General features: G+C 48.3%; 1 protein-coding gene across 1 annotated transcript; it reads left to right on the forward strand.

Moving 5' to 3' along the window:
• The first annotated feature begins 17,440 nt into the window (after nt 1–17,440).
• On the forward strand, nt 17,441–18,028 carry LOC109766496 (uncharacterized). Its single transcript, XM_020325273.1, has one exon. It carries the CDS (start codon nt 17,441–17,443, stop codon nt 18,026–18,028), a length of 588 nt encoding a protein of 195 aa, XP_020180862.1.
• Nucleotides 18,029–25,654: the final 7,626 nt, after the last annotated feature.

The following is a 25,654-nucleotide window of genomic DNA, read 5'->3' on the forward strand; positions in this document are numbered from 1 at the left end:
AAATTCCAGAAACTTTCTGTTCACAAAAACAATTGTTAAAAATAATCAGAACTTGATAAAATATTGATTCCAATTGCAGCAGATCAATAAACAAATTTTTTAGGTCGTCCTATTTTGGTAGAATTTTTTGAGTTCCAGAAGTTTGCGTTAGTTACAGATTACTACAGACTGTTCTGTTTTTGACAGATTCTGTTTTTCGTGTGTTGTTTGCTTATTTTGATGAATCTATGGCTAGTAAAATAGTTTATAAACCATAGAGAAGTTGGAATACAGTAGATTTAACACCGTAGACAGATGATTTGCAATACAATGATTGATTGGGGTGCTGGTGCACGCATATATAATACAAGGGAAGGCCTCTACCTCAACTATACAAGACTAGGAGGTGGGCCACAACTCCAATATGCGTGCAATACAACATACATACTCAACACCCCCCCCCCCAGTAGTCGAAGCGTCGCCGGAGACACAGAGACTGGACCGAAACTCCTCGAAGACGGTAGTAGGCAATCCCTTAGTCATCACATCAGCAAACTGTTGCGTCGTCGGCACATGGAGAACCCGAACACAGCCAAGGGCAACCTACTCGCGTACGAAGTGAATATCGAGCTCAATATGCTTCGTCCGTCGATGGTGCACCGGGTTGGCGGAGAGGTAGACCGCGCTGACGTTATCGCAGTAGACAAGAGTGGCCTTGTGAACATCACAAAGCAACTCCTGGAGCAGATGACGTATCCAAGAGCACTCGGCCACGGCATTAGCCACGGCGCGATACTCTGCCTCGGCACTGGAGCGGGAGACCGTGGGCTGCCGCTTCAAAGACCAAGAGATCAACGAGGGCCCAAGGTAGACGCAGTAGCCTGACGTTGAGCGTCGCGTGTCGGGGCAGCCAGCCCAGTCGGCATCCGAGTAGGCCACGAGGTCGGTGGAGGCGGAGGCCGTTAGGGTGAGTCCCAAAGACATGGTGCCGCATATGTAACGGAGAATACGCTTCACCAGAGTCCAGTGAGAGTCACGCGGGGCGTGCATATGGAGGCACACCTGCTGGACAGCGTACTGCAGGTCGGGGCGAGTCAGCGTCAAGTACTGTAAAGCACCGACAATAGAGCGATACAACGCTCCATCGGACGCAAGAGACCCCTCGAGAGCAGAGACCTTCGCCTTCGTGTCGACGGGGGTGGGCGCCGGCTTGAAGTTAAGCATACCGGCACGCTCCAGGAGCTCGTGGGCGTACTTCTGCTGATGCAGAAAGAAGCCGTCGGCCCGTCGGACCACCTCGGTGCCGAGGAAGTAGTGCAGGGGCCCAAGTCCTTGAGGGCGAACTCATCACGAAGAAGAGCAGTCAGCCGCTGAAGGAGGTCGGGGGCGGACGCCATGAGGATGATGCCGTCGACGTAGAGCAGCAGATATGTAGTGTCAACTCCCTGATGATACACGAAGAGTGAAGCATCGGAGCGAGTGGACCGAAATCCGAGAGACTGCAAGAAGGCTGCGATACGCTGGTACCAATCCCGAGGCTCCTGCTTCAACCCGTAAAGAGAACGGGAGAGCAAGCACACGAAGTCAGGGTGCTCGGCGTCGACGAAACCAGTGGGCTGCTCACAGAACACCTGCTCAGCGAGATGGCCGTGCAAGAAGGCGTTGGAGACATCCAACTGGTGCACAGGCCAGGCGTGCGAGACCGCCAGCTGAAGAACGGCGCGAGTCGTGCCCGGTTTGACAACCGGGGCGAAGGTGTCGGTGAAGTCCACGCCCGCGCGCTGCCGAAAACCATGAACCACCCACCGAGCATTGTAGCGCTCGAGAGAACCGTCCGGGCGAGTCTTGTGTCGAAACACCCACTTGCCAGAGATGATGTTGGCACGAGGGGGTCGCGGGACAAGCGGCCACATGCGGTTGCGCTGTAGGGCGTCGAACTCCTCCTGCATCGCAGCTAGCCAGTGGGGATCCCGAAGGGCAGCACGAGCGGAGGTGGGGACGGGTGAGGGCGTCGATGTCGAGGTGGCGCATAGATACTCGTCGGCGGAGTAGCGCGTGCTGGGCCGAAGCACTCCTGCTCGGGCACGGGTAGTCACGCCAAGTGACGGGGCAGCAGGGCCGGCGGGTGCCGCGGCGGCAGGGGCCGGGGCGGTGGCGGGGGCCGGGGCAACGGGGGCACCCGGTGCGGCGGCGGGGGCGGCGACGGCGGAGGCCACGGCGGAGGACGCAGCGGCGGCGGAAGAGGCGACGGGCGAGGTTGACGTCGAGCCCATCGCAGGGGTGGCGGGCGGGGTGCCGGGCTCATCCTCGTATGAGGGAGACGGGGACCCGGGAGCCCGCTCGGACTCAACCTTGGGGAAGGGAGTCACGAAGCCAGGTGGTGGCGGCAGAAGGCGCCGTGCCGGGGGGGCCGCCGCGCATCACTCCATGAAGGGGACGCGGGGGCCGGCGCCGAAGGGGCCGAAGCCGGAGGAACCTGAAAAAAGGGAACACCGTCTCGACAAAGTACACATGCCTCGAGGTGTACACACGATGAGTAACAGGATCATAGCACCGGTAACCTTTGGTGTTAGGAGGGTAGCCAAGGAAGATGCAGAGGACAGATCGTGGTGCAAGCTTGTGTGGCATGGTGGACGCGGTGCTAGGATAACAGAGATACCCGAAGATGTGAAGACCATCATAGGACGGTGGTGTGCCGAAGAGAAGGTGGTGAGGGGCGTAGTTCCACCGAGGGCGACAAGGACGAATGTTAACTAAAAGAGTGGCGGTAGCGAGGGCATCGGGCCAAAACTGAGCGGGCACGTTAGAGTGAAAGAGCAACGTGCGAACGCAGTCATTAAGAGTGCGGAGAATGCGCTCGGCGCGACCGTTCTACTGGGAAGTGTATGGGCAAGTCAGACGGAAGGTGGTGCCGTGAGAGGCGAGAAGTGTGCGAAGAGCGACGTTGTCAAACTCTTTTTCATTATCAGTTTGGAGTGCGAGTATGGGGCGACCGAACTGGGTGGTGACATAGGAGTAAAAGGTGGTGAGTGTGGCTAAAGCATCGGATTTACGATGAAGGGGAAAAGTCCACACATAATGAGAGTAATCATCTAAAATCACCAAGTAGTAAAGATAGCCCGTGTTACTCGCAACGGGAGATGTCCAAACATCACTATGAAGTAATTGAAACGGAAAAGTGGAAACTGAGGAAGACGCACTAAAGGGAAGACGAACGTGCTTGCCTAAGCGACAAGCCTCACAAGAGTGCTCGTCGAGCTTATCACATGAGAAAGAGAAACTCCTAAGAATTTGACGTAAGATAGGGTGGTTGGGGTGACCCAAGCGAGCGTGCCAAAGGTCAATGCCGGCGGCAAGGGCGACGGGTGTGGAGGTGGAGGCGCCGGCGTGCACGGGGTAGAGCTCATCGGGACTGTCACATCGGTGAAGGACAATCCGGGTACGTGCGTCTTTCACAGAAAAGCCAACACAGTCAAATTCAACAGTAAGTGGGTTCTCACGAGTAAGACGACGAATGGAAACTAGGTTCGTGACTAAATTGGTGAAACAAGAACATTAGACATAGTGATGGGTGTGGAAGTGGAGGGAAAGTTAGTGCTACCGATGTGAGTAATAGGTAAGGAGGAGCCGTTGCCGACAGTGATACGAGTGGGTGTGTGAACGGGAGTGGAGGAGGTTAGGTTACCGGGATGAGCTGCCATGTGCGCAGTAGCACCTGAGTCCATGTACCAGTCGCCTCCACCGACAGAGCTACTCGGCGACGGCGCGGAGTGCTGGGCGGCGAGGAGGGTGGGGTCCCATGGCACAGGTACCGGCGGCGGCGGAAGGCCCCCGTAGGGCGGTGCCGGGACGGGCGGGCCATAACCACCGAGGGGCGGCGGCGCAAGGAGGGCGCCGTAGCTGGCGCCAGTCGGCTGGAAGGGCGCGCCGATGAACGCCTGGTGGCCAGCGGGGAGAGCCTGCTGATAGTGCGGCGCCCCCCGGCGTCCTGGACCCGCTGCTGCTGCAGGCGGCGGCGACCGCCGCCACGCCGGTTGCGTCGGCCCCCTCCCCCTTGCGGGTGCTGCGGGGGAGGCGCTTGTGGCGACAACGGGTGACACCCGGCGGGTGCAGGAGGACGCGACTGGATCGGCGCGGTCGGCAGAGCGGTTCCACCGCAGATGGTGAAGTAGCCCGGAGAGTCCATGAAAGGCGTCAGAAGCGGTGGGAAGAGGAAAGGGGCGGCGGTGCACGCGGGGAGGCGCGGCGCGGCGGCGGCAGCGGCGGCGCATGCTGGGAGGCGCTGCGCGGCGGCGGTGATGGGGAGCGGCGGCGGCGGCGGCGCGCGCGAGGAAGCGCTGCGCGGCGGCGGCGGCGAAGCGGCTGCGCGCGATGGCGCGGCTGCAGCGGGAGACGGCGCTGCGGCTGACGGAGCGGCGGCGCGGGATGGAATAGTAGCTGCACGAGGCGCGCGGGCTGGCTAGCGATGAGTCAACGAGCTGGCTAGCAATGGGTCAACGGGCTAGCTAGCGATGGGTGGCAACGCGGACGCGGCTAGCGAGCAAAACAGCGGGATGCGGCGGATTGCACGCGAGCGCGGCTGCAGCGGGAGGTGGAAGCGAGGGGAGGTGGGGCGCGGCGGCGGCAGCGCGGAGAGGCGCCGCGGCGGCGGCGGCTACCCTAGGGTTAGATCGAAAAGTCTGATACAATGTAGACAGATGATTTGCAATACGATGATTGATTGGGGTGCTGGTGCACGCATATATAATACAAGGGAAGGCCTCTACCTCAACTATACAAGACTAGGAGGTGGGCCACAACTCCAATATGCGTGCAGTACAAAATACATACTCAACAAACACCAATATAAATAAAGAATGAGTTCATTACAGTACCTTGAAGTGGTGTTTTGTTTTCTTTCGCTAACGGAGCTCATGAGATTTTCTGCTAAGTTTTGTGTTGTGAAGTTTTCAAGTTTTGGGTAAAAGATTTGATGGATTATGGAACAAGGAGTGGCAAGAGCCTAAGCTTGGGGATGCCCATGGCACCCCAAGATAATCTAAGGACACCAAAAAGCCAAAGCTTGGGGATGCCCCGGAAGGCATCTCCTCTTTCGTCTACTTCCATCGGTAGCTTTACTTGGAGCTATATTTTTAATCACCACATGATATGTGTTTTGCTTGGAGCGTCTTGTATAATTTGAGTCTTTATTTGTTAGTTTACCACAATCATCTTTGCTGTACACACCTTTTGAGAGAGACACACATGATTCGGAATTTATTAGAATACTCTATGCGCTTCACTTATATCTTTTGAGCTATATAGTTTTTGCTCTAGTGCTTCACTTATATCTTTTAGAGCACGGCGGTGGTTTTTTTTATAGAAACTATTATTCTCTCATGCTTCACTTATATTATTTTGAGAGTCTTAAACAGCATGGTAACTTGTTTAAATTGGGAAATTAATCCTAATATGTTAGGTATTCAAGACTAGTAAAAACTTTCTTATGAGTGTGTTGAATACTAAGAGAAGTTTGATGCTCGATGATTGTTTTGAGATATGGAGGTAGTGATATTAAAGTTGTGCTAGTTGAGTAGTTGTGGAATTGAGAAATACTTGTGTTGAAGTTTGCAAGTCCCGTAGCATGCACGTATGGTAAACGTTATGTAACAAATTTGAAACATGAGGTGTTCTTTGATTGTCTTCCTTATGAGTGGCGGTCGGGGATGAGCGATGGTCTTTTCCTACCAATCTATCCCCCTAGGAGCATACGCGTAATGCTTGGTTTTTTATGACTTGTAGATTTTTTCAATAAGTATATGAGTTCTTTATGACTAATGTTGAGTCCATGGATTATACGCACTCTTACCCTTCCATCATTGCTAGCCTCTTCGGTACCGTGCATTGCCCTTTCTCACATTGAGAGTTGGTGCAAACTTCGCCGGTGCATCCAAACCCTGTGATATGATACGCTCGGTCACACATAAACCTCCTTATATCTTCCTCAAAACAGCCACCATACCTACCTATTATGGCATTTCCATAGCCATTCCGAGATATATTGCCATGCAACTTTCCACCGTTCTGTTTATCATGACACGTTCAACATTGTCATATTGCTTTGCATGATCATGTAGTTGACATCGTATTTGTGCCAAAGCCACCATTCATAATTTTTCATACATGTCACTCTTGATTCATTGCCTACCCCGGTATACCGCCGGACGCATTCATATAGAGTCATACTTTGTTCTAGTATCGAGTTGTAATCATTGAGTTGTAAATAAATAAAAGTGTGATGATCATCATTCATAGAGCATTGTCCCAATAAAGAAAAAAGAAAAAAAAGAGAGAAAGGCCAAAAAAAAAGAAGGCCCAAAAAAAGGGGACAATGCTACTATCCTTTTTCCAGACTTGTGCTTCAAAGTAGCACCATGATCTTCATGATAGAGAGTCTCTTGTTTTGTCACTTTCATATACTAGTGGGAATTTTTCATTATAGAACTTGGCTTGTATATTCCAACAATGGGCTTCCTCAAATGCCCTAGGTCTTCGTGAGCAAGCAAGTTGGATGCACACCCACTTAGTTTCTTTTGTTGAGCTTTCATGCATTTATAGCTCTAGTGCATCCGTTGCATGGCAATCCCTACTCCTTGCATCAACATCAATCGATGGGCATCCCCATAGCCCGTTGATTAGCCGCGTTGATGTGAGATTTTCTCCTTTTTTGTCTTCTCCACATAACCCCCATCATTATTCTATTCCACCCATAGTGCTATATCCATGGCTCACGCTCATGTATTGCGTGAAGGTTGAAAATTTTTGAGATTACTAAATTATGAAACAATTGCTTGGCTTGTCATCGGGGTTGTGCATGATGCGAGCATTCTTGTGTGACGAAAATGGAGCATGACTAGACTATATGATTTTGTAGGGATGAACTTTCTTTGGCCATGTTATTTTGAGAAGACATAATTGCTTAGTTAGTATGCTTGAAGTATTATTACTTTTATGTCAATATTAAACTTTTATCTTGAATCTTTCGGATCTGAATATTCATACCACAATTAAGAGGGTTACATTAAAAAATTATACCATGTAGCATTCCGCATCAAAAATTCTGTTTTTATCATTTATCTACTCGAGGACGAGCAGGAATTAAGCTTGGGGATGCTTGATATGTCTCCGACGTATCTATAATTTTCGATTGCTTCATGCTATATTATATTCTGTTTTGGATGATTAATGGGCTTTGTTATACACTTCTATATAATTTTTTGGACTAACCTATTAACTGGAGGCCGAGCCCAAATTGCTGTTTTTGCCTATTTCAGAGTTTCGCAGAAAAAGAATATCAAACGGAGTCCAAACGGAATGAAACCTTCGGGAACGTGATTTTAGGAACAAACGTGATCCAGAGGACTTGGACCCTACGTCAAGAAAGCAACCAGGAGGGCACAAGGTAGGGGGGCGCGCCTACCCCCTGGGCGCGCCCTCCACCCTTGTGGGGCCCATGTTGCTCCACCGACGTACTTCTTCCTCCTATATATACCTACATACCCCCAAACCAACAGAAGCATCCACGAAAACCTAATTCCACCGCCGCAACCTTCTGTACCTGTGAGATCCCATCTTGGGGCCTTTTCCGGCGTCCTGCCGGAGGGGGCATTGATCACAGAGGGCTTCTACATCAACACCATAGCCTCTCCGATGATGTGTGAGTAGTTTACCTCAGACCTTCGGGTCCGTAGTTATTAGCTAGATGGCTTCTTCTCTCTCTGTGGATCTCAATACAAAGTTCTCCACGATTCTCGTGGAGATCTATTCGATGTAATCTTCTTTTGTGGTGTGTTTGTTGAGACCGATGAATTGTGGGTTTATGATCAAGTTTATCTATGAACAATATTTGAATCTTCTCTGAATTCTTTTATGTATGATTGGTTATCTTTGCAAGTCTCTTCGAATTATCAGTTTGGTTTGGCCTACTAGATTGATCTTTCTTGCAATGGGAGAAGTGCTTAGCTTTGGGTTCAATCTTGTGATGTCCTTTCCCAGTGACAGTAGGGGCAGCAAGGCACGTATTGTATTGTTGCCATCGAGGATAACAAGATGGGGTTTATTTCATATTGCATGAGTTTATCCCTCTACATCGTGTCATCTTGCTTAAAGCGTTACTCTGTTCTTATGAATTTAATACTCTAGATGCATGCTGGATAGCGGTCGATGTGTGGAGTAATAGTAGTAGATGCAGGCAGGAGTCGGTCTACTTGTCATGGACGTGATGCCTATATACATGATCATACCTAGATATTCTCATAACTATGCTCAATTCTATCAATTGCTCAATAGTAATTTGTTCACCCACCGTAATACTTATGCTCTCGAGAGAAGCCACTAGTGAAACCTATGGCCCCCTGGTCTATTTTCCATCATATTAATCTTCCAACACTTAGTTATTTTTATTGCCTTTTATTTTACTTTGCATCTTCATTATAAAAATACCAAAAATAATATTTATCATCTCTATCAGATCTCACTTTCGTAAGTGACCGTGAAGGGATTGACAACCCCTTTATCGCGTTGGCTGCGAGGTTTTTATTTGTTTGTGTAGGTGCGAGGGACTCGTGCGTGGCCTCCTGCTGGATTGATACCTTGGTTCTCAAAAACTAAGGGAAATACTTACGCTGCTCTACTGCATCACCCTTTCCTCTTCAAGGGAAAACCAACGCAGTGCTCAAGAGGTAGCAATCTGCACACGTTTAGCACGGTGACGTCCCATGAACTCTAGATCCAGCTGAGTGTCGAGGGAGAGCTTCGTCAGCACGACGGCGTGATGACGGTGATGATGAAGTTACCAATGCAGGGCTTCGCCTAAGCACTACAACGATATGACCGAGGTGGAAATCTGTGGAGGGGGGCGCCGCACACGGCTAAACAATCAACTTGTGTGTCTATGGGCTGCCCCTCCCCGTATATAAAGGAGGGGAGGAGGCCAACCGGTCCTAGAGGGCGCGCCAAGGGGGGGGGGAATCCTCCTCCTAGTAGGAGTAGGATTCCTCCTTTCCTAGTCCTACTAGGAGGGGAAGGAAGGAGAGGGGGAGGGAGAGGGAAAGAGGGGCCGCGCACCCCTCCCCTAGTCCAATTTGGACTCCCTTGGGGGGAGGCGCCACCTCCTGGCTGCTGCCCTCTCTATCCCCTAAAGCCCACTAAGGGCCCAATAACTTCTGGGGGGGTTCCGGTAACCCTCCGGCACTCTGGTTTTATCCGAAATCTCCCGAAACCCTTTCGGCGTCCGATCATAGCCATCCAATATATCAATCTTTATGTCTCGACCATTTCGAGACTCCTCGTCATGTCCGTGATCACATCCGGGACTTCGAACTACATTCGGTACATCAAACCACATAAACTCATAATACCGATCGTCACCGAACGTTAAGCGTGCGGACCCTACGGGTTCGAGAACTATGTAGACATGACCGAGACTCGTCTCCGGTCAATAAACAATTGCGGAACCTGGATGCTCATATTGGTTCCTACATATTCTACGAAGATCTTTATCGGTTAAACCGCATAACAACATACGTTGTTCCCTTTGTCATCGGTATGTTACTTGCTCGAGATTCGATCGTCGGTATCTCAATACCTAGTTCAATCTCGTTACCGGCAAGTCTCGTTACTCGTTCTGTAATGCATCATCCTGCAACTAACTCATTAGTCACCTTGCTTGCAAGGCTTGTAGTGATGTGCATTAGCGAGAGGGCCCAGAGATACCTCTCCGACAATCGGAGTGACAAATCCTAATCTCGATCTATGCCAACTCAACAAACACCATTGGAGACACCTGTAGATCATCTTTATAATCACCCAGTTACGTTGTGATGTTTGATAGCACACTAAGTGTTCCTCTGGTATTTGGGAGTTGCATAATCTCATAGTCATAGGAATATGTATAAGTCATGAAGAAAGCAATAGCAACAAACTAAACGATCATCGTGCTAAGCTAACGGGTGGGTCAAGTCAATCACATCATTCTCTAATGATGTGATCCCGTTAATTAAATGACAACTCATGTCTATGGCTAGGAAACTTAACCATCTTTGATTCAACGAGCTAGTCAAGTAGAGGCATACTTGTGACACTCTGTTTGTCTATGTATTCACACATGTACTAAGTTTCCGGTTAATACAATTCTAGCGTGAATAATAAACATTTATCATGATAAAGGAAATATAAATAACAACTTTATTATTGCCTCTAGGGCATATTTCCTTCAGTCTCCCACTTGCACTAGAGTCAATAATCTAGTTCACATCGCTATGTGATTAACAACCAAAGAGTGATCATGTGTTGCTTGTGAGAGAAGTTTAGTCAACGGTTCTGCCACATTCAGAGCCGTATGTATTTTGCAAATTTTCTATGTCTCCAACGTATCTATAATTTTTGATTGTTCCATGCTATTATATTATCCATCTAGGATGTTTTATATGCATTTATATGCTATTTTATATGATTTTTGGGACTAACCTATTAACCTAGAGCCCAGTGCCAGTTTCTGTTTTTCCTTGTTTTTTAGTATCGCAGAAAAGGAAAACCAAACGGATTCCAACTGAGCTGAAATTTGACGGAGATCATTTTTGGACCAGAAGAAGCCCACGGAGTACCGGAAGTGGGCCAGAAGTGTCCCGAGGCCACCACGAGGGTGGGGGCGCGCCCTACCCTCCTGGGCGCGCCCCCTGCCTCGTGGCCGCCTCGGGGACCCCCCTGACTTGTTCCCGACTCCAACACCTCTTATATAACCCCGAACTTCCAGAAAGAAACCTAGATCGGGAGTTCCGCTGCCGCAAGCCTCTGTAGCCACCAAAAACCAATTGGGACCCTGTTCCGGCACCCTGCCGGAGGGGGGGATCCCTCACCGGTGGCCATCTTCATCATCCCGGCGCTCTCCATGACGAGGAGGGAGTAGTTCACCCTCGGGGCTGAGGGTATGTACCAGTAGCTATGTGTTTGATCTCTCTCTCTCTCTCGTGTTCTTGAGATGGTACGGTCTTGATGTATCGCGAGCTTTGCTATTATAGTTGGATCTTATGATGTTTCTCCCCCTCTACTCTCTTGTAATGGATGGAGTTTTCCCTTTGAAGTTATCTTATCGGATTGAGCTTCGAGGATTTGAGAACACTTGATGTATGTCTTGCATGTGCTTATCTGTGGTGACAATGGGATATTCACGTGATCCACTTGATGTATGTTTTGGTGATCAACTTGCGGGTTCCGCTCGTGAACTTATGCATAGGGGTTGGCACACGTTTTCATCTTGACTCTCCGGTAGAAACCTTGGGGCACTCTTTGAAGTTCTATGTGTTGGTTGAATAGAGGAATCTGAGATTGTTTGATGCATATCGTATAATCATACCCACGGATACTTGAGGTGACATTGGAGTATCTAGGTGACATTAGGGTTTTGGTTGATTTGCGTCTTAAGGTGTTATTCTAGTATGAACTCTATGATAGATCGATCCGAAAGAATAACTTTGAGGTGGTTTCGTACCCTACAATAATCTCTTTGTTTGTTCTCCGCTATTAGTGACTTTGGAGTGACTCTTTGTTGCATGTTGAGGGATAGTTATATGATCCAATTATGTTATTATTGTTGAGAGAACTTGCACTAGTGAAAGTATGAACCCTAGGCCTTGTTTCGAAGCATTGCAATACCATTTACGCTCACTTTTATCGCTTGTTACCTTGCTATTTTTATAAATTCATATTACAAAAACCTATATCTACCATCCATATTGCACTTGTATCACCATCTCTTCGCCGAACTAGTGCACCTATACAATTTACCATTGTATTGCGTGTGTTGGGGACACAAGAGACTCTTTGTTATTCGGTTGCAGGGTTGTTTTAGAGAGACCATCTTCATCCTACGCCTCCCACGGATTGATAAACCTTAGGTCATCCACTTGAGGGAAACTTGCTACTGTCCTACAAACCTATGCACTTGGAGGCCCAACAACGTCTACAAGAAGGAGGTTGCGTAGTAGACATCACTCGGCACGACGAACTGTAGCAACGGTACATACTCAGGGAGAACACTTATACCTTGAAATTTAGTGAGAGATCATCTTATAATGCTACCGCCGTACTAAGCAAAAAAAGATGCATAAAGGATAAACATCACATGCAATCAAAATATGTGACATGATATGGCCATCATCATCTTGTGCCTTTGATCTCCATCTCCAAAGTACCGTCATGATCTCCATCATCACCGGCATGACCCCATGATCCCCATCATCTTGATCTTTATCAACGTGTCGTCACATGGTTGTCTCGCCAACTATTGCTTTTGCAACCATTGCTATCGCATAGCGATAAAGTAAAGCAATTATATGGCGCTTGCATCTTATGAAATAAAGAGACAATCATAAGGCTCCTGGCACTTGCCGATAACTTCAACAAAACATGATCATCTCATACAACAATTTATATATCATCATGTCTTGACCATATCACATCACTGCAAGCCCTGAAAAATAAGTTAGACATCCTCCACTTTGTTGTTGCAAGTTTTACGTAGCTGCTACGGGCTTCTAGCAAGAACCGTCCTTACCTACGCATCAAAACCACAACGATTTTTCGTCAAGTGTGTTGTTTTAACCTTCAACAAGGACCGGGCGTACTCACACTCGATTCAACTAAAGTTGGAGAAATAGACACCCACTAGCCACCTGTGTGCAAAGCACGGCGGTAGAACCAGTCTCATGAACGCGGTCATGTAATGTCGGTCTGGGCCGCTTCATCCAACAATACCGCTGAATCAAAGTATGACATGCTGGTAAGCAGTATGACTATTATCGCCCACAACTCTTTGTGTTCTACTCGTGCATATAACATCTACGCGTAGACCTGGCTCTGATACCACTGTTGGGGAACGCAGTATTTCAAAAAAAATCCTACGCACACGCAAGATCCATCTAGGTGATGCATAGCAACGAGCGGGGAGAGTGTTGTCCATGTACCCTCGTAGACCGAAAGTGGAAGCATTATGACAACGTGGATGATGTAGTCATACGTCTTCACAATCCAATCGATCCTAGTACCGAAAGTACGGCACCTCCGCGATCTGCACATGTTCAGCTCGGTGACGTCCCACGAACTCTAGATCCAGCCGAGTGTCGAGGGAGAGCTTCGTCAGCCCGACGGCGTGATGACGGTGATGATGAAGTTACCGATGCAGGGCTTCGCCTAAGCACTAGAACGATATGCCGAGGTGGAAATCAGTGGAGGGAGGCACCGCACACGGCTAAACAATCAACTTGTGTGTCTATGGGGTGCCCCCTCCCCCGTATATAAAGGAGGGGAGGAGGAGGCCGGCTGGCCCTAGAGGGCACGCCAAGGGGGGAGGAATCCTCTTTCCTAGTCCTACTAGGAGGGGGAAGGAAGGAGAGGGGAGGGAGAGGGAAAGAGGGCCCGCGCCCCCCCTCCCCTTGTCCAATTCGGACTCCCTTGTGGAGGGGCGCGCCACCTCCTGGCTGCTGCCCTCTCTCTCCCCTAAAGCCCACTAAGGGCCCAATAACTTTCCGGGGGGGGAGGTTCCGGTAACCCTCCAGCACTCCAGTGTTATCCGAAATCTCCCAGAACCCTTCCGGTGTCCGAACATAGCCGTCCAATATATCAATCTTTATGTCTAGACAATTTCGAGACTCCTCGTCATGTCCGTGATCACATCCGGGACTTCCAAATACATTCGGTACATCAAAACACATAAACTCATAATACCGATCGTCACCGAACGTTAAGCGTGCGGACCCTACGGGTTCGAGAACTATGTAGACATGACCGAGACTCGTCTTCGGTCAAGAACCAATAGCGGAACCTAGATGGTCATATTGGTTCCTACTTATTCTACGAAGATCTTTATCAGTCAAACTGCATAACAACATACGTTGTTCCCTTTGTCATCAGTATGTTACTTGCCCGAGATTCGATCGTCGGTATCTCAATACCTAGTTCAATCTCGTTACCGGCAAGTCTCTTTACTCGTTCCGTAATGCATCATCCCGCAACTAACTCATTAGTCACATTGCTTGCAAGGCTTATAGTGATGTGCATTACCGAGAGGGCCCAGAGATACCTCTCCGACAATTGGAGTGACAAATCTTAATCTTGATCTATGCCAACTCAACAAACACCATCGGAGACACCTGTCGAGCATCTTTATAATCACCCAGTTACATTGTGATGTTTGATAGCACACTAAGTGTTCCTCCGGTATTTGGGAGTTGCATAATCTCATAGTCATAGGAATATGTATAAGTCATGAAGAAAGCAATAGCAACAAACTAAACGATCATCGTGCTAAGCTAACGGATGGGTCAAGTCAATCACATCATTCTCTAATGATGTGATCCCGTTAATCAAATGACAACTCATGTCTAGGGCTAGGAAACTTAACCATCTTTGATTCAACGAGCTAGTCAAGTAGATGCATACTAGTGACACTGTGTTTGTCTATGTATTCACACATGTACTAAGTTTTCGGTTAATACAATTCTAGCATGAATAATAAACATTTATCATGATATAAGGAAATATAAATAACAACTTTATAATTGCCTCTAGGGCATATTTCCTTCAGGAGCTCCACCGACGTACTGCTTTCGCCTATATATACTCTTATACCTAAAAACATTATAGGGAGCCACGAAACCACTTTTCCACCGCCGCAACCTTCTGTACCCGTGAGATCCCATCTTGGGGCCTTTTCCGGTGATCTGCCGGAGGGGGAATCGATCATGAAGGGTTTCTACATCAACATCATGGCCTCTCCGATGAAGCGTGAGTAGTTTACCACAGACCTTCGGGTCCATAGTTATTAGCTAGATGGCTTCTTCTTTCTCTTTGGTTCTCTATACAAAGTTCTCCTCGATGTTCTTGGAGATCTATTCGATGTAATACTCTTTTGCGGTGTGTTTGCCGAGATCCGATGAATTATGGATTTAGAACTTGATTATCTATGAATATTATTTGGTTCTTCTTTGAATTCTTATATGCATTATTTGATATCTTTGCAAGTCTCTTCGAATTATCGGTTTAGTTTGGCCTACTAGATTTATCTTTTTTGCAATGGGAGAAGTGCTTAGCTTTGGGTTCAATCTTGCGGTGTCCTTTCCCAGTGACAGTAGAGGCAGCATTCACGTATTGTATTGTTGCCATTGAGGATAAAAAGATGGGGTTTATATCATATTGCTTGAGTTTATCCCTCTACATCATGTCATCTTGCTTATTGCGTTACTCCGTTCTTATGAACTTAATACTCTAGATGCATGCTGGATAGCGGTCGATGTGTGGAGTAATAGTAGTAGATGCAGAATCGTTTCGGTCTACTAGACACGGACAGATGCCTATATTCACGATCATTGCCTTAGATATCTTCATAACTATGCGCTTTTCTATCAATTACTCGACAGTAATTTGTTCACCCACCATAATACATGCTATCTTGAGAGAAGCCACTAGTGAAACCTATGGCCCCCGGGTCTCTTTCTTATTATATTGCATCTCTTTTATTTACATTGCATCTCGTTTACTATTTTGCAATCTTTACTTTCCAATCTATACAACAAAAATATCAAAAAATATTTATCTTATTATCTTTATCAGATCTCACTTTTGCGAGTGGCCGTGAAGGGATTGACAACCCCTTTATCGCGCTGGTTGCAAGGTTCTTGATTGTTTGTGTAGGTACTAGGTGACTTGCGCGTTGTCTTCTACTAGATTGATACCTTGGTTCTCAAAAACTGAGGGAAATACTTACGCTACTTTGCTGCATCACCATTTCCTCTTCAAGGGAAAACCAACGCATGCTCAAGAGGTAGCATAGGGCCTAAAAAATCTCATACGTACTCACACGTTCTTCCGGCCCGTTGGCCACCACCAGCAGCAAAAAACAGCCACCGGCCTACGGCTTGGCTTGCCCGAATACATGCGGCAGCGAATCCAGTTTTATGACCTCTAACGCCCTAGATGGGCCTTGCATGTCCAGCCCGCGGGTCCGTTTCAACGCTGACTCTGGACACCGGCGCACCAGCCGCATGGGCTTCCTCCAGTGCTGGCTTTGGGCCCGTGAATAGGGCCACCAACCAACGACCGGTTTCCATACCGCTTACGTCTTAACCACCAAAAAAAGGTCTGAATCACCAAGGCATGCGTTGCTGTTATGCCACCACTGCCGCTTGCCTGATTCGATCTGTCTCCCGCTTCTGCACATTCCACCGCCGCCGCTTGCACCAACTCGCCGATTCCCAAATGGTTCTACCGATTGCTTCCAGGACACGACTATCCAATCCAGCCAAACCACGTCGCCAAGTCGCCGATTCTCGATCGCTTCCCGAAGATTAATGAAGCCCACAAATCTGCTTTCTAATCTGTCACGCACGGTCTTCCGTTGCCGAACATCAAGTCCTCCGTGATAAATTAGCAGAACGAAACCATCGCTATTCTCTCCAACCTTCATCGAGACAGCCCTTCTTTTTAGTCACAACTTCTTTTCTAGTGGAGAAGTTACGACTAGAGCACGTGCTCTGAGGTGGAAACCACTATATTCTGGTGGAAACAAATTATTAAATAATTGCACACTCAAGACGTTAATACAGTTGTTGTCATTGAAAAGCAGTATGTCTAAGATTGCCCAAAATAGAGGATGTTCACAGTGCCAAAAAACAGTAAACATTAATTCACCCATATGGTGCAAAAATGTTATTTTCCAATGAAATCTTGCTGAGGGATAGGGCAATTTGCGAAAATTCTATTCCTATGAAAATTAACTTACGTGGCTTACTCTCATAAATCTCTCCTCCCCCCTGATTTTCCGGGTCGGCATTCCTCCCTTCTAATCATAATTTTCCAACTAACCTTTGGCGTAAATCTTCGTAACGAATTTTCATACCTGTAGCAAAGCTCGGCAATTTGCTAGTGTGGTAAATATATTATTTTCTTTGCATTTTTTCTGACATTTCTGGAAGTACTATGGTTTACAGTACATCCCAGAAGCAAAGCCAAACGGTTAGGGTTTCGAAGCACTTGGGTGGTTGGAATACGGCGAGGATCGGGAAGGCGACGGCGTCTCCCTGGTCCAAGGCTGGTGTGCTTGCGTCTCTTCGCTCTGGAGAGGTTCTCATGGCGGGAGAGGCAGGAGGAAAGGGTGCGGCTAAGGCAAACAGATCTACACCGACCCCATCTGCAGCGGCGGCGGCTACGCCACTGGCGAGGAAGGATGGAGCATCCGCTAGTAGGGAGACTAGCAAGTCCCCTGCGGAGAGCAAGACGCCGGATCCGGCTGCAAGCCTTTCAGCGAGGTTAGGTGGCATGGTACTCATGGACAAGGAAGAGGAAGGCTTTGTTTTTTGAAGATCCAAATCCACAGGTCCGTAAAGATTACCGATGGTCTGCTGTGGGCAAGGTTTGTTCTCCCCGACCAATGAAGATGTCTGTAGTTGAGAAAACCATGCCAAGGGCTTGGGGTCTGCACCGGGAAGCAAAGTTCGCTGAGATTGGGCCTAATATTTTTGAAGTTCATTTTGGGTCAGAAGGGGATTACAGGCATGTCATCCACAATGGCCCGTGGCAATTTGATTTCAGTGTGATGGTGATGAAAAAGTATGAAGGCGACAAGAGGCCGTCAGAGATGATCTTTGATAAAATTGATGTTTGGGTGAGGATCTCGGACCTGCCGCCTGATAAGAGGACCGAAGCTTTTGGTAGAGCCTTGGGGGATTGGTTGGGAGAGACGGTCAGGGTTGATGTGGACAAGGAAGGCCTGGCTAGAGGACAGAGTTTTAGAGTTCGAACAAAGATCTCGGTTTTTGAACCACTAGTCAGAGGAATCTTTTTGAAGAAGAAGAAGGACGATAAGGAGAAGACATGGTTTGATTTCTATTATGAGAAGATCCCGCACTTTTGTTTTGATTGTGGGAGGCTGGTTCATGTTGGAGGAGAGTGTGAGCCTCCTGTTGACTCGACGCTGCAATGGGGGGGGCTGGCTGAGGGCGTCTCCGAGAAGAAATAACTTTGGTAAGGATGGATCGGTGACGGCTGCGACCAGCAGCAACAATAGCTTTGGTGGCTCTCACACTGGTGAGGCTGCAAGGAACAACAGCGAGTGCCCTAAAGTCCGTGACTTGCCCACTAAGAGGAACTTGCAACCTGACTTTTCTCGTACCTCAGATGGGAGAACGGGGGAACACAGAGAACACAACGGGGTAGAGGTGTCTAGCCCAAACAAAGCAAGAGACAAAACTGATACGCCTCGGGGCCGTGATCTCAGGGAGAGTCTTGAAGCTCGACGAGAAAGCGATCTTAGAACCAAATTAATGGAGCAGCAGGAAGAAAGTCAGAAGGGAGGGCACAGGGAGACGGAGTGGGGACGAAGGAGCCAGGATAAAAGAAATGGCCCAAGCAAGAATTTTGAGCATGGAAGCTCTAAGGGGTACCATGCACAATCGGGTCGGGTCGACCCACTGGGGGGGGCCCGACATGCATGGGAATCGGGAAAGGCGTAGGGGCTATTACATGAGGAAGGACAGGAGGGATTCAAGAGAGGATCACCGCTCGGGTCCGTATGCATGGAGAGAGGATGGAAATAGAAAGCGGAGGCTGAGGCAGGTGTGGATTTCTAAAGGCAATGCAGAGAGGTTGGGCAGTGAGGATGAGTTCATTCGCGAGATGAGGCGCAAAATGGCCTCAGTGTTTGATCGCATCCAAGACAGAGATAATCAAGCAGCGGACCCTCTCGAACAGGGCCGCCGGACACAATGAATCTTCTGGCCTGGAACTGTCGAGAACTGGGGTTGGACTCGATAGTGGGCGAACTCAGGGATCTGATACGGTCCTACAACCCAGCGGTGGTATTCTTATGTGAAACAAAGAAGAAAGCAAGGGCGATGGTGAGATTGAAATGGAGTCTAGGGTTCAGATGTGGCATGGCAATAGATTGTCAAGGAAGGAGTGGAGGTCTAGCTTTGTGGTGGAGGGAGAGTGTGCAGGTTAATTTGCGGCCATGGAGCCAATATTTTGTTGATGCAGCAATAACTTGGGAAGGTAAAACCTGTAGATTCACTGGATTCTATGGGGAGCCAAGAACGGAGCTACGTAAGAAATGGTGGGACGCAATTCGATATTTGAGAGCTCAAGACAATCTCCCATGGATTTTTGCAGGAGACTTCAATGAGGCTATGTTCCAGACTGACCAACTTGGGGGAAACAATAGGAGTTTTGCGCAAATGGAAGACTTCAGAGATTGCTTGGCCGACTGCGGTCTAGTGGATCTTGGTTTTTGGGATATCCTTACACGTGGGATAATAAACGAGATGGAGCTGAAAACGTTCAAGTCAGGCTGGACAGAGCAACATGTAATGAGAGTTTTGTTGATCTCTTCCCTGAGACGACGGTTGAGCATGTGATGACTGAGGAGTCTGATCACCAGGCGCTGCTGATTCGGGACATGGAGACGGCTCCTACCCGTAGACCAGCGGGTGATAGACCCTTCCGCTTTGAGGAGGCGTGGACTAGGCATGAGACTTATGATGATATGGTGGCTGAAGCTTGGGCCGCGTCGAATGTGGGAGCGCAAGGGCTGCAAGCATGCATGCAGCGATTGGGCCGGGTAGCAAGCTCCATGCAGCGTTGGGCCAGGGCAATCTTTGGATCAATCCGACGTCAAATTAGTAAGCTCAAATCCCAGCTTGTTGCGGCCAAAACTAAGGCAGCGGTGATGGGGTGTTCACTGGAAACCCATGCCATTGAGGAGAAGTTGAGAGAAATCTATGCGAGGGAGGAGTTGTTCTACCGTCAGCGTTCCCGGGTGGACTGGCTTAAGGCCGGTGATCAAAACACCAAATATTTCCAAAACAGAGCTACACACAGAAAGAGAAAAAAATACCATTAGAGCGCTTCGGCGGGAGGATGGATCTCGCTACACTATGGACGAGGATATGAGGGAACTTGCTGCCTCTTTCTACGGGCGACTGTTCCTGTCCGATGGGTCGGCCGGTGCCAACGTGCTGTTACAAAATATAGTACCACTGGTTACGGCGGAGATGAATCAAAGGCTGACGGCAGCCTTTTCTGATGATGATATTGAGAGAGCTTTATTCCAAATGGGCCCTACTAAGGCACCCGGACCTGATGGGCTCCCAGCTCTCTTCTACCTAAGACACTGGTCTCTGGTTAGGGAGGATGTGTGCAAGGTAGTGAAGGATTTTCTGAACGGGGTGTCGGCACCTGAGGGTTTTAACAATACAGTTATTGTCATGATTCCGAAAATCAACTCACCGGAGTTGCTTTCACAATTCAGACCGATCAGTTTATGTAATGTGCTCTATAAAATAGCCACAAAGGTGTTGGCAAACAGATTAAAAGGCTCACTTCCTCTTTTGATCTCGCAGCAACAAAGTGATTTTGTGCCAGGGAGGTTGATCACGGATAATGTCATTGTGGCATATGAGTGTGTGCACGCCATTTGGAATAGGAAGAGAAAGAAGCCACTGTGTGTAGTAAAGCTAGACATGATGAAGGCTTATGATAGAGTCGAATGGATATTTTTGGAGCAGGTTTTGAATCGAGTGGGTTTTGATACTCAATGGATTGCTATGATTATGCGATGTGTAACATCGGCGAGATTCTCAGTGAGGCTTAATGGTGGTTTATCTAGAGGTTTTGTTCCCTCTCGTGGACTGAGACAAGGGGACTCGTTATCACCCTATTTGTTCTTGTTCTGTGTGGAGGGGTTTTCGGCGCTGCTCAAAAGAGCACAAGAGGAGAAGAGAATCAAAGCAGTGCCATTTGGGAGCATTGGCCCCAATGTTACTCACTTATTGTTCGCTGATGATAGTATTGTGTTCCTGGAGGGATCAATGGAAAACATGATGGAGTTGAAGGAAATCTTGAGGTGGTACGAGGAGGCGTCGGGTCAGCGCATAAACTTACAAAAATCTGCCATCTTTTTTGGCAAAGGCACTCAGGATGACATGAAAGGCCTGTTGGAAATATGCCCTAGAGGCAATAATAAAATGGTTATTATTATATTTCCTTGTCCATGATAATTGTCTATTGTTCATGCTATAATTGTGTTATCCGGAAATCGTAATACATGTGTGAATACATAGACCACAACATGTCCCTAGTGAGCCTCTAGTTGACTAGCTCGTTTATCAACAGATGGTCATGGTTTCCTGACTATGGACATTGGATGTCATTGATAACGGGATCACATCATTAGGAGAATGATGTGATGGACAAGACCCAATCCTAAGCATAGCACAAAGATCGTGTAGTTCGTTTGCTAGAACTTTTCCAATGTCAAGTATCATTTCCTTAGACCATGAGATCGTGTAACTCCCGGATGCCGTAGGTGTGCTTTGGGTGTACCAAAGGTCACAACGTAACTGGATGACTATAAAGGTACACTACATGTGACACCCAAGTTTTTGTTTGGATTTTTCAAAAAGATTTTTATTTGACTTGAGGGGAGTGATTTAAATTTTTCCTTTAAGAGAACTCTCCCTCTCAAATATTTTTTTTATGGCAAAAGTTTTATTTGGATTCACCCAAGATCTGTCTTTGGTCTTGGAGGTTCTTCCTTTTCATTTGGACTCAAGACCAAATGTTTTTCTTTTGGGGAAAACAACTTTTAAAAATCTTTTTGGAAATGCACTATGGCTTTTGGAAAACTCCTTTGCCACTTTCAACAATTCCTTCTTGCCATGGCCTTAGTGCAAATCCTCTCTCCTAACCCTTCCCTCACCTTTGGATCATGATCTGCATCAAATCCAGCAAGTTGGACCTCCCCATGTGATCATTTCCATTTGAATCTTATTCAAACAAAATTTCTGTCTTCTATCCTACTACTTGGAGATTTACAAAGGAACTCCATTTTCTGTTTTGATTTTTGCCCCCAAACCAACTCTCCTCCCTAGTCCTTTGAACCCTCAACCAAGATCAATGAAGATCCACTGGTCTTCAGTTCAAAATTTTCAAACTACACTTGCTGCAAGTTTGGGCCAGATTTGTCAAATTTGGTGAAATTCATTCAAAACCTTCTCCAAAAATTCCAAGTAAAATCAGGCAGCCTCTGGGTGCATTGAGTGGTCATCTCACCAAGTTACAGCTCCAGAAAAATTCATCTCATTGCAAAATCTCTCTGTCGAACACCTGCAGTGCATGGTCATGTCAAGTTCAGAAAGTTCAGAGATTCAGTCAGTGGCCTGCTGTCGTTTTCTTCAGAGAAGGACGTCGATCTCGCCAGTGCCTCTGCGTCGCCTTGCTCCTCGTCCCCTCCCCCTTGTTCCTGCACAGCACGAACGCCTGGCGCCTTGCGGGCGTCGGCGACGAGCAGCAGAAGGTGCGCCGCCCCGTGACCAACGCCGGCGGCGGCTTTGCGGACGCCAGCGGGAGACACGGCGCCGACGATGCCACCCAGCGCCGCCCAAACCACCGGAGCTCGCCGCGTGGCCTTCCACTCCCCCGAACACGCTGACCACCCTCGTCATGAACCGCAGGGCGCGGAGCGCGCTCTCTGCCGCCGTCGAGCCCGTGCGGTCACCACACCGTAAAACGACTCCAGTAACCTCCACTGATGCTGCCTGGCCGCTCAAACCCCCTGCCAATCCACTGCTCTGCCGTAATCGCTCGCCGGAGATTCTCCGTTCACGGCCACCCCGTCGATCCGCCTATAAATAGAGGCCCCGAGCTTCAACTCGAGCACCCACCAGCCCTGCACTCCCCCTAGAGCACGCCTAGCCACTGGCAGAGCCCCGAGGAGGTCTCCTTCCTCGACTCCGGCCGCCGCGACCCGCCACGGGATCCAGCCCGATTCGCCCCCCTGTGTGCTCCTCCGCCTCCATTCTCTTACCAGTAGCTTCACCATGCATCCCTCTTTCTGACCCGCACATCAATTTGAAGCTTGCAGCCCTCCACCGGAGTTCCCCATCCTCACCCGAGCCGCCGTCCGCCGGAGAAAGTGTCGCCGTCGACGTGGTGCTCCCCGTTGGACGAGTCCACCACCCACCGACGCGGAAGAGGACGCTGAAGCTCTTGGTACCCTCCGTTTCTCCTAACTCGCCGTGGTTCGACGCCGGCGTCCACCGCAGTCTTCGGGCGCCGGCGAGCTTTTCAAACCTAACATGTGGACCCCGCGTGTCAGCCTCTGTTTTATTCCACCTCGAACCGTTTTCTGTTGACGCCTTCGGTACGTTTTCTCCTTTGCGCTTGCGCATTCCCAATCGAACCGTTTTCTGTTTTCTCAGTTAAAACCCTGGAACTTTTCTGTTTCATTACAGATAAGTCCCTGGACAGAAACCTTTATAACTTTTTAATAAAAAGGAATTTTTGAGTGATTCTTTTTCTGACAATCTTCAAATTTTGTCTAGTTTTTTATGGGATTTATTTGAAAAATATTTGGAAAAGTTTCTGTGCACCATTGGTTTTCACGTTAGTACCCGTTTCGTGATTGCCGTAGGTTCCGGAAGAGGTGACGGAGCCGCGAACTTCGCCGAGCTAGACTCCGACTTCTCCAAACCAGGCAAGCATGTTTTGAACATTTGATATGACAGGTGTTTTGCATGTTTCCGTGAAAGTTTGTGCGTGGCATATGAGTGTCGGTAAATACCTCGTTGCTTGTAAGGCAACGACCCGGGTGTTCCAAAGTTGCGATGACCTCTGATGAGAGGTGGCCTAATCATGTGGTGACATGAAGGGCAGAAAGGTGGTACTGTTGTAGCATACCAGCCTTGCGTCATCCGACTTTCTTCGACGTTAACGTGGTTGGAGCCACGTTATCGTTCTTTTCCCGCATGCTCCAAAGTTGCGATGATCTCTGATGAGAGATGGCCTAATCATGTGGTGACATGAAGGGAAGCAAGGTGGTACTGTTGTAGCATACCAGCCTTGCGTCATCCGACTTTCTCCGACGTTAACGTGGTTAGAGCCACGTTATCGTTCTTTCCCCCTTCCGTGCTACCACATGTCTCATTGCCAGGATGCGGTTTAGTAAGTTGGTGACCTCTTTCCGTGTACACACCAAACAGAGAGGCCGGGATGATGGTACCTTGGCCCAGGATTAAAGCCAGTCATCCGGTCAGGGGGCATGGGTGTTTCCGGTTGGGACCGAGAGCGGGGGCACCCCCTTAGAGCGCGCGTATAGAAATTTGATCCCATGCTACGCGAGGTTGTAGCCTCCCCGTCAAGGTTTTTCTTGAACGTTGCCGAGGGTGATCCCTGGCTTCGGATGGTTGAATTGGGTGTGTACTGGTTAGACGTGTTTCTTCCAAAACACCGTAGACGGAACTAGTCCCCGTGACTACTGAAATCCGTTGGCTGTGGTTAAGTACAAACTCTGCAGAGTCAATTCTTTACAAATCATCGTATCCATGACCAAGTAATGAAAACATTGTATCCATATCTATCCGCGTGGAAAAAACTTGCCCCCGGTGAACAATCTCAGGTGGTAAATCCAGATTTATTGTTATTCCTGTGGGTGGACTAACTTTATTTTTGTCTCATGCTTGTGATAAATTTATGTTCCCGAACTATTGTATTATTGAGCTACAATATAAGCCCTTTATGAGACGTCGCGCAGACGTCCGACTGTGGCGTGTACTCGTTTCTCACTTTAAATATAAGCCCTTTATGTGATGTCGCTCAGACGTCCGACTGCGGCATGCACTGTCTTTATTTTCTGTTATAAGCCCTTTATGTGGTGTCGCCCCGACGCCCGACTGTGGCATTATTTTTCCGCTCGAGGAGTCTTTCAGACACTCGTTTGGTACCTGTATTATTATTATTCCGCATTTTCCGCTCGAGGAGTCTTTCAGACACTCGCTTGGCACCTGTATTATTATTCCGCATTTTCCGCTCGAGGAGTCTTTCAGACACTCGTTTGGCACCAGTATTACTATTCTGCAGTTTCCGCTCGAGGCGTCATTCAGACCCTCGCTTGGCACCCAGTATTTATTACCTCTATGTCTGATCGCACCGGTTAACTTGTTCATGTGCTTCATGTTTACATTTGTTATATCTTATGTCCGAACTGTCTTGCAAGTACTTTCATAGTACTCACCTGGCTTGTTGATTTGGCCAGATGTTGACGAAGGCGATCTCTTGGATGAAGAGTTTGATAGCGCGTCTGATGCCTAGAGGAGTCCCAGTCAGTCCTGCGCGATCCCGGATATTGGTCACTTGTATTGTATACGCTTCCGCCACCCGCAATAAGTCTCCTCGAGCCTCACTCCGACGCTCGAAGAGCTGTAGTCTTCTGGAATCATATCACTCGCTTCGCGGTGATATTTCCACCACCGTTATTATCGTGAGTTAGTAGTTGCCACCCTATCCGCCGTATTGTTTTAGTGGCGTGCATGTAATAAATTGTTGGGCAGTCTCTGCTCAACCTTGTATTATATTTAGTACTCCTGGTATTTTTCTTCTGTGACCAAGATATTGTCTACCAGTGAGAAGGAATTCTTCCTCGCTGGTCCGTAAAAGGGATTGGTCTCTCAATAATTATTTTATTGAAAAACCGGTCGTGACAAGCTTGGTATCAGAGCCAGGCTGACTGTAGGAAGCCACTAGGTGCGAGCGCTAATCGGTTATTAGCGTTTTTGTGCTTTTTCAGCATTTTTGCAGTTGTAGCTATTTTCTG

This window comes from Aegilops tauschii, chromosome 2 (genome assembly GCF_002575655.3).
Source record: "Aegilops tauschii subsp. strangulata cultivar AL8/78 chromosome 2, Aet v6.0, whole genome shotgun sequence".
Lineage (NCBI taxonomy): Eukaryota > Viridiplantae > Streptophyta > Magnoliopsida > Poales > Poaceae > Aegilops > Aegilops tauschii.

Bases quoted from the DNA above. Each gene is read 5' to 3' on its own strand.
- LOC109766496 (XM_020325273.1), top strand. From the start codon at position 17,441: ATGAAGATGTCTGTAGTTGAGAAAACCATGCCAAGGGCTTGGGGTCTG.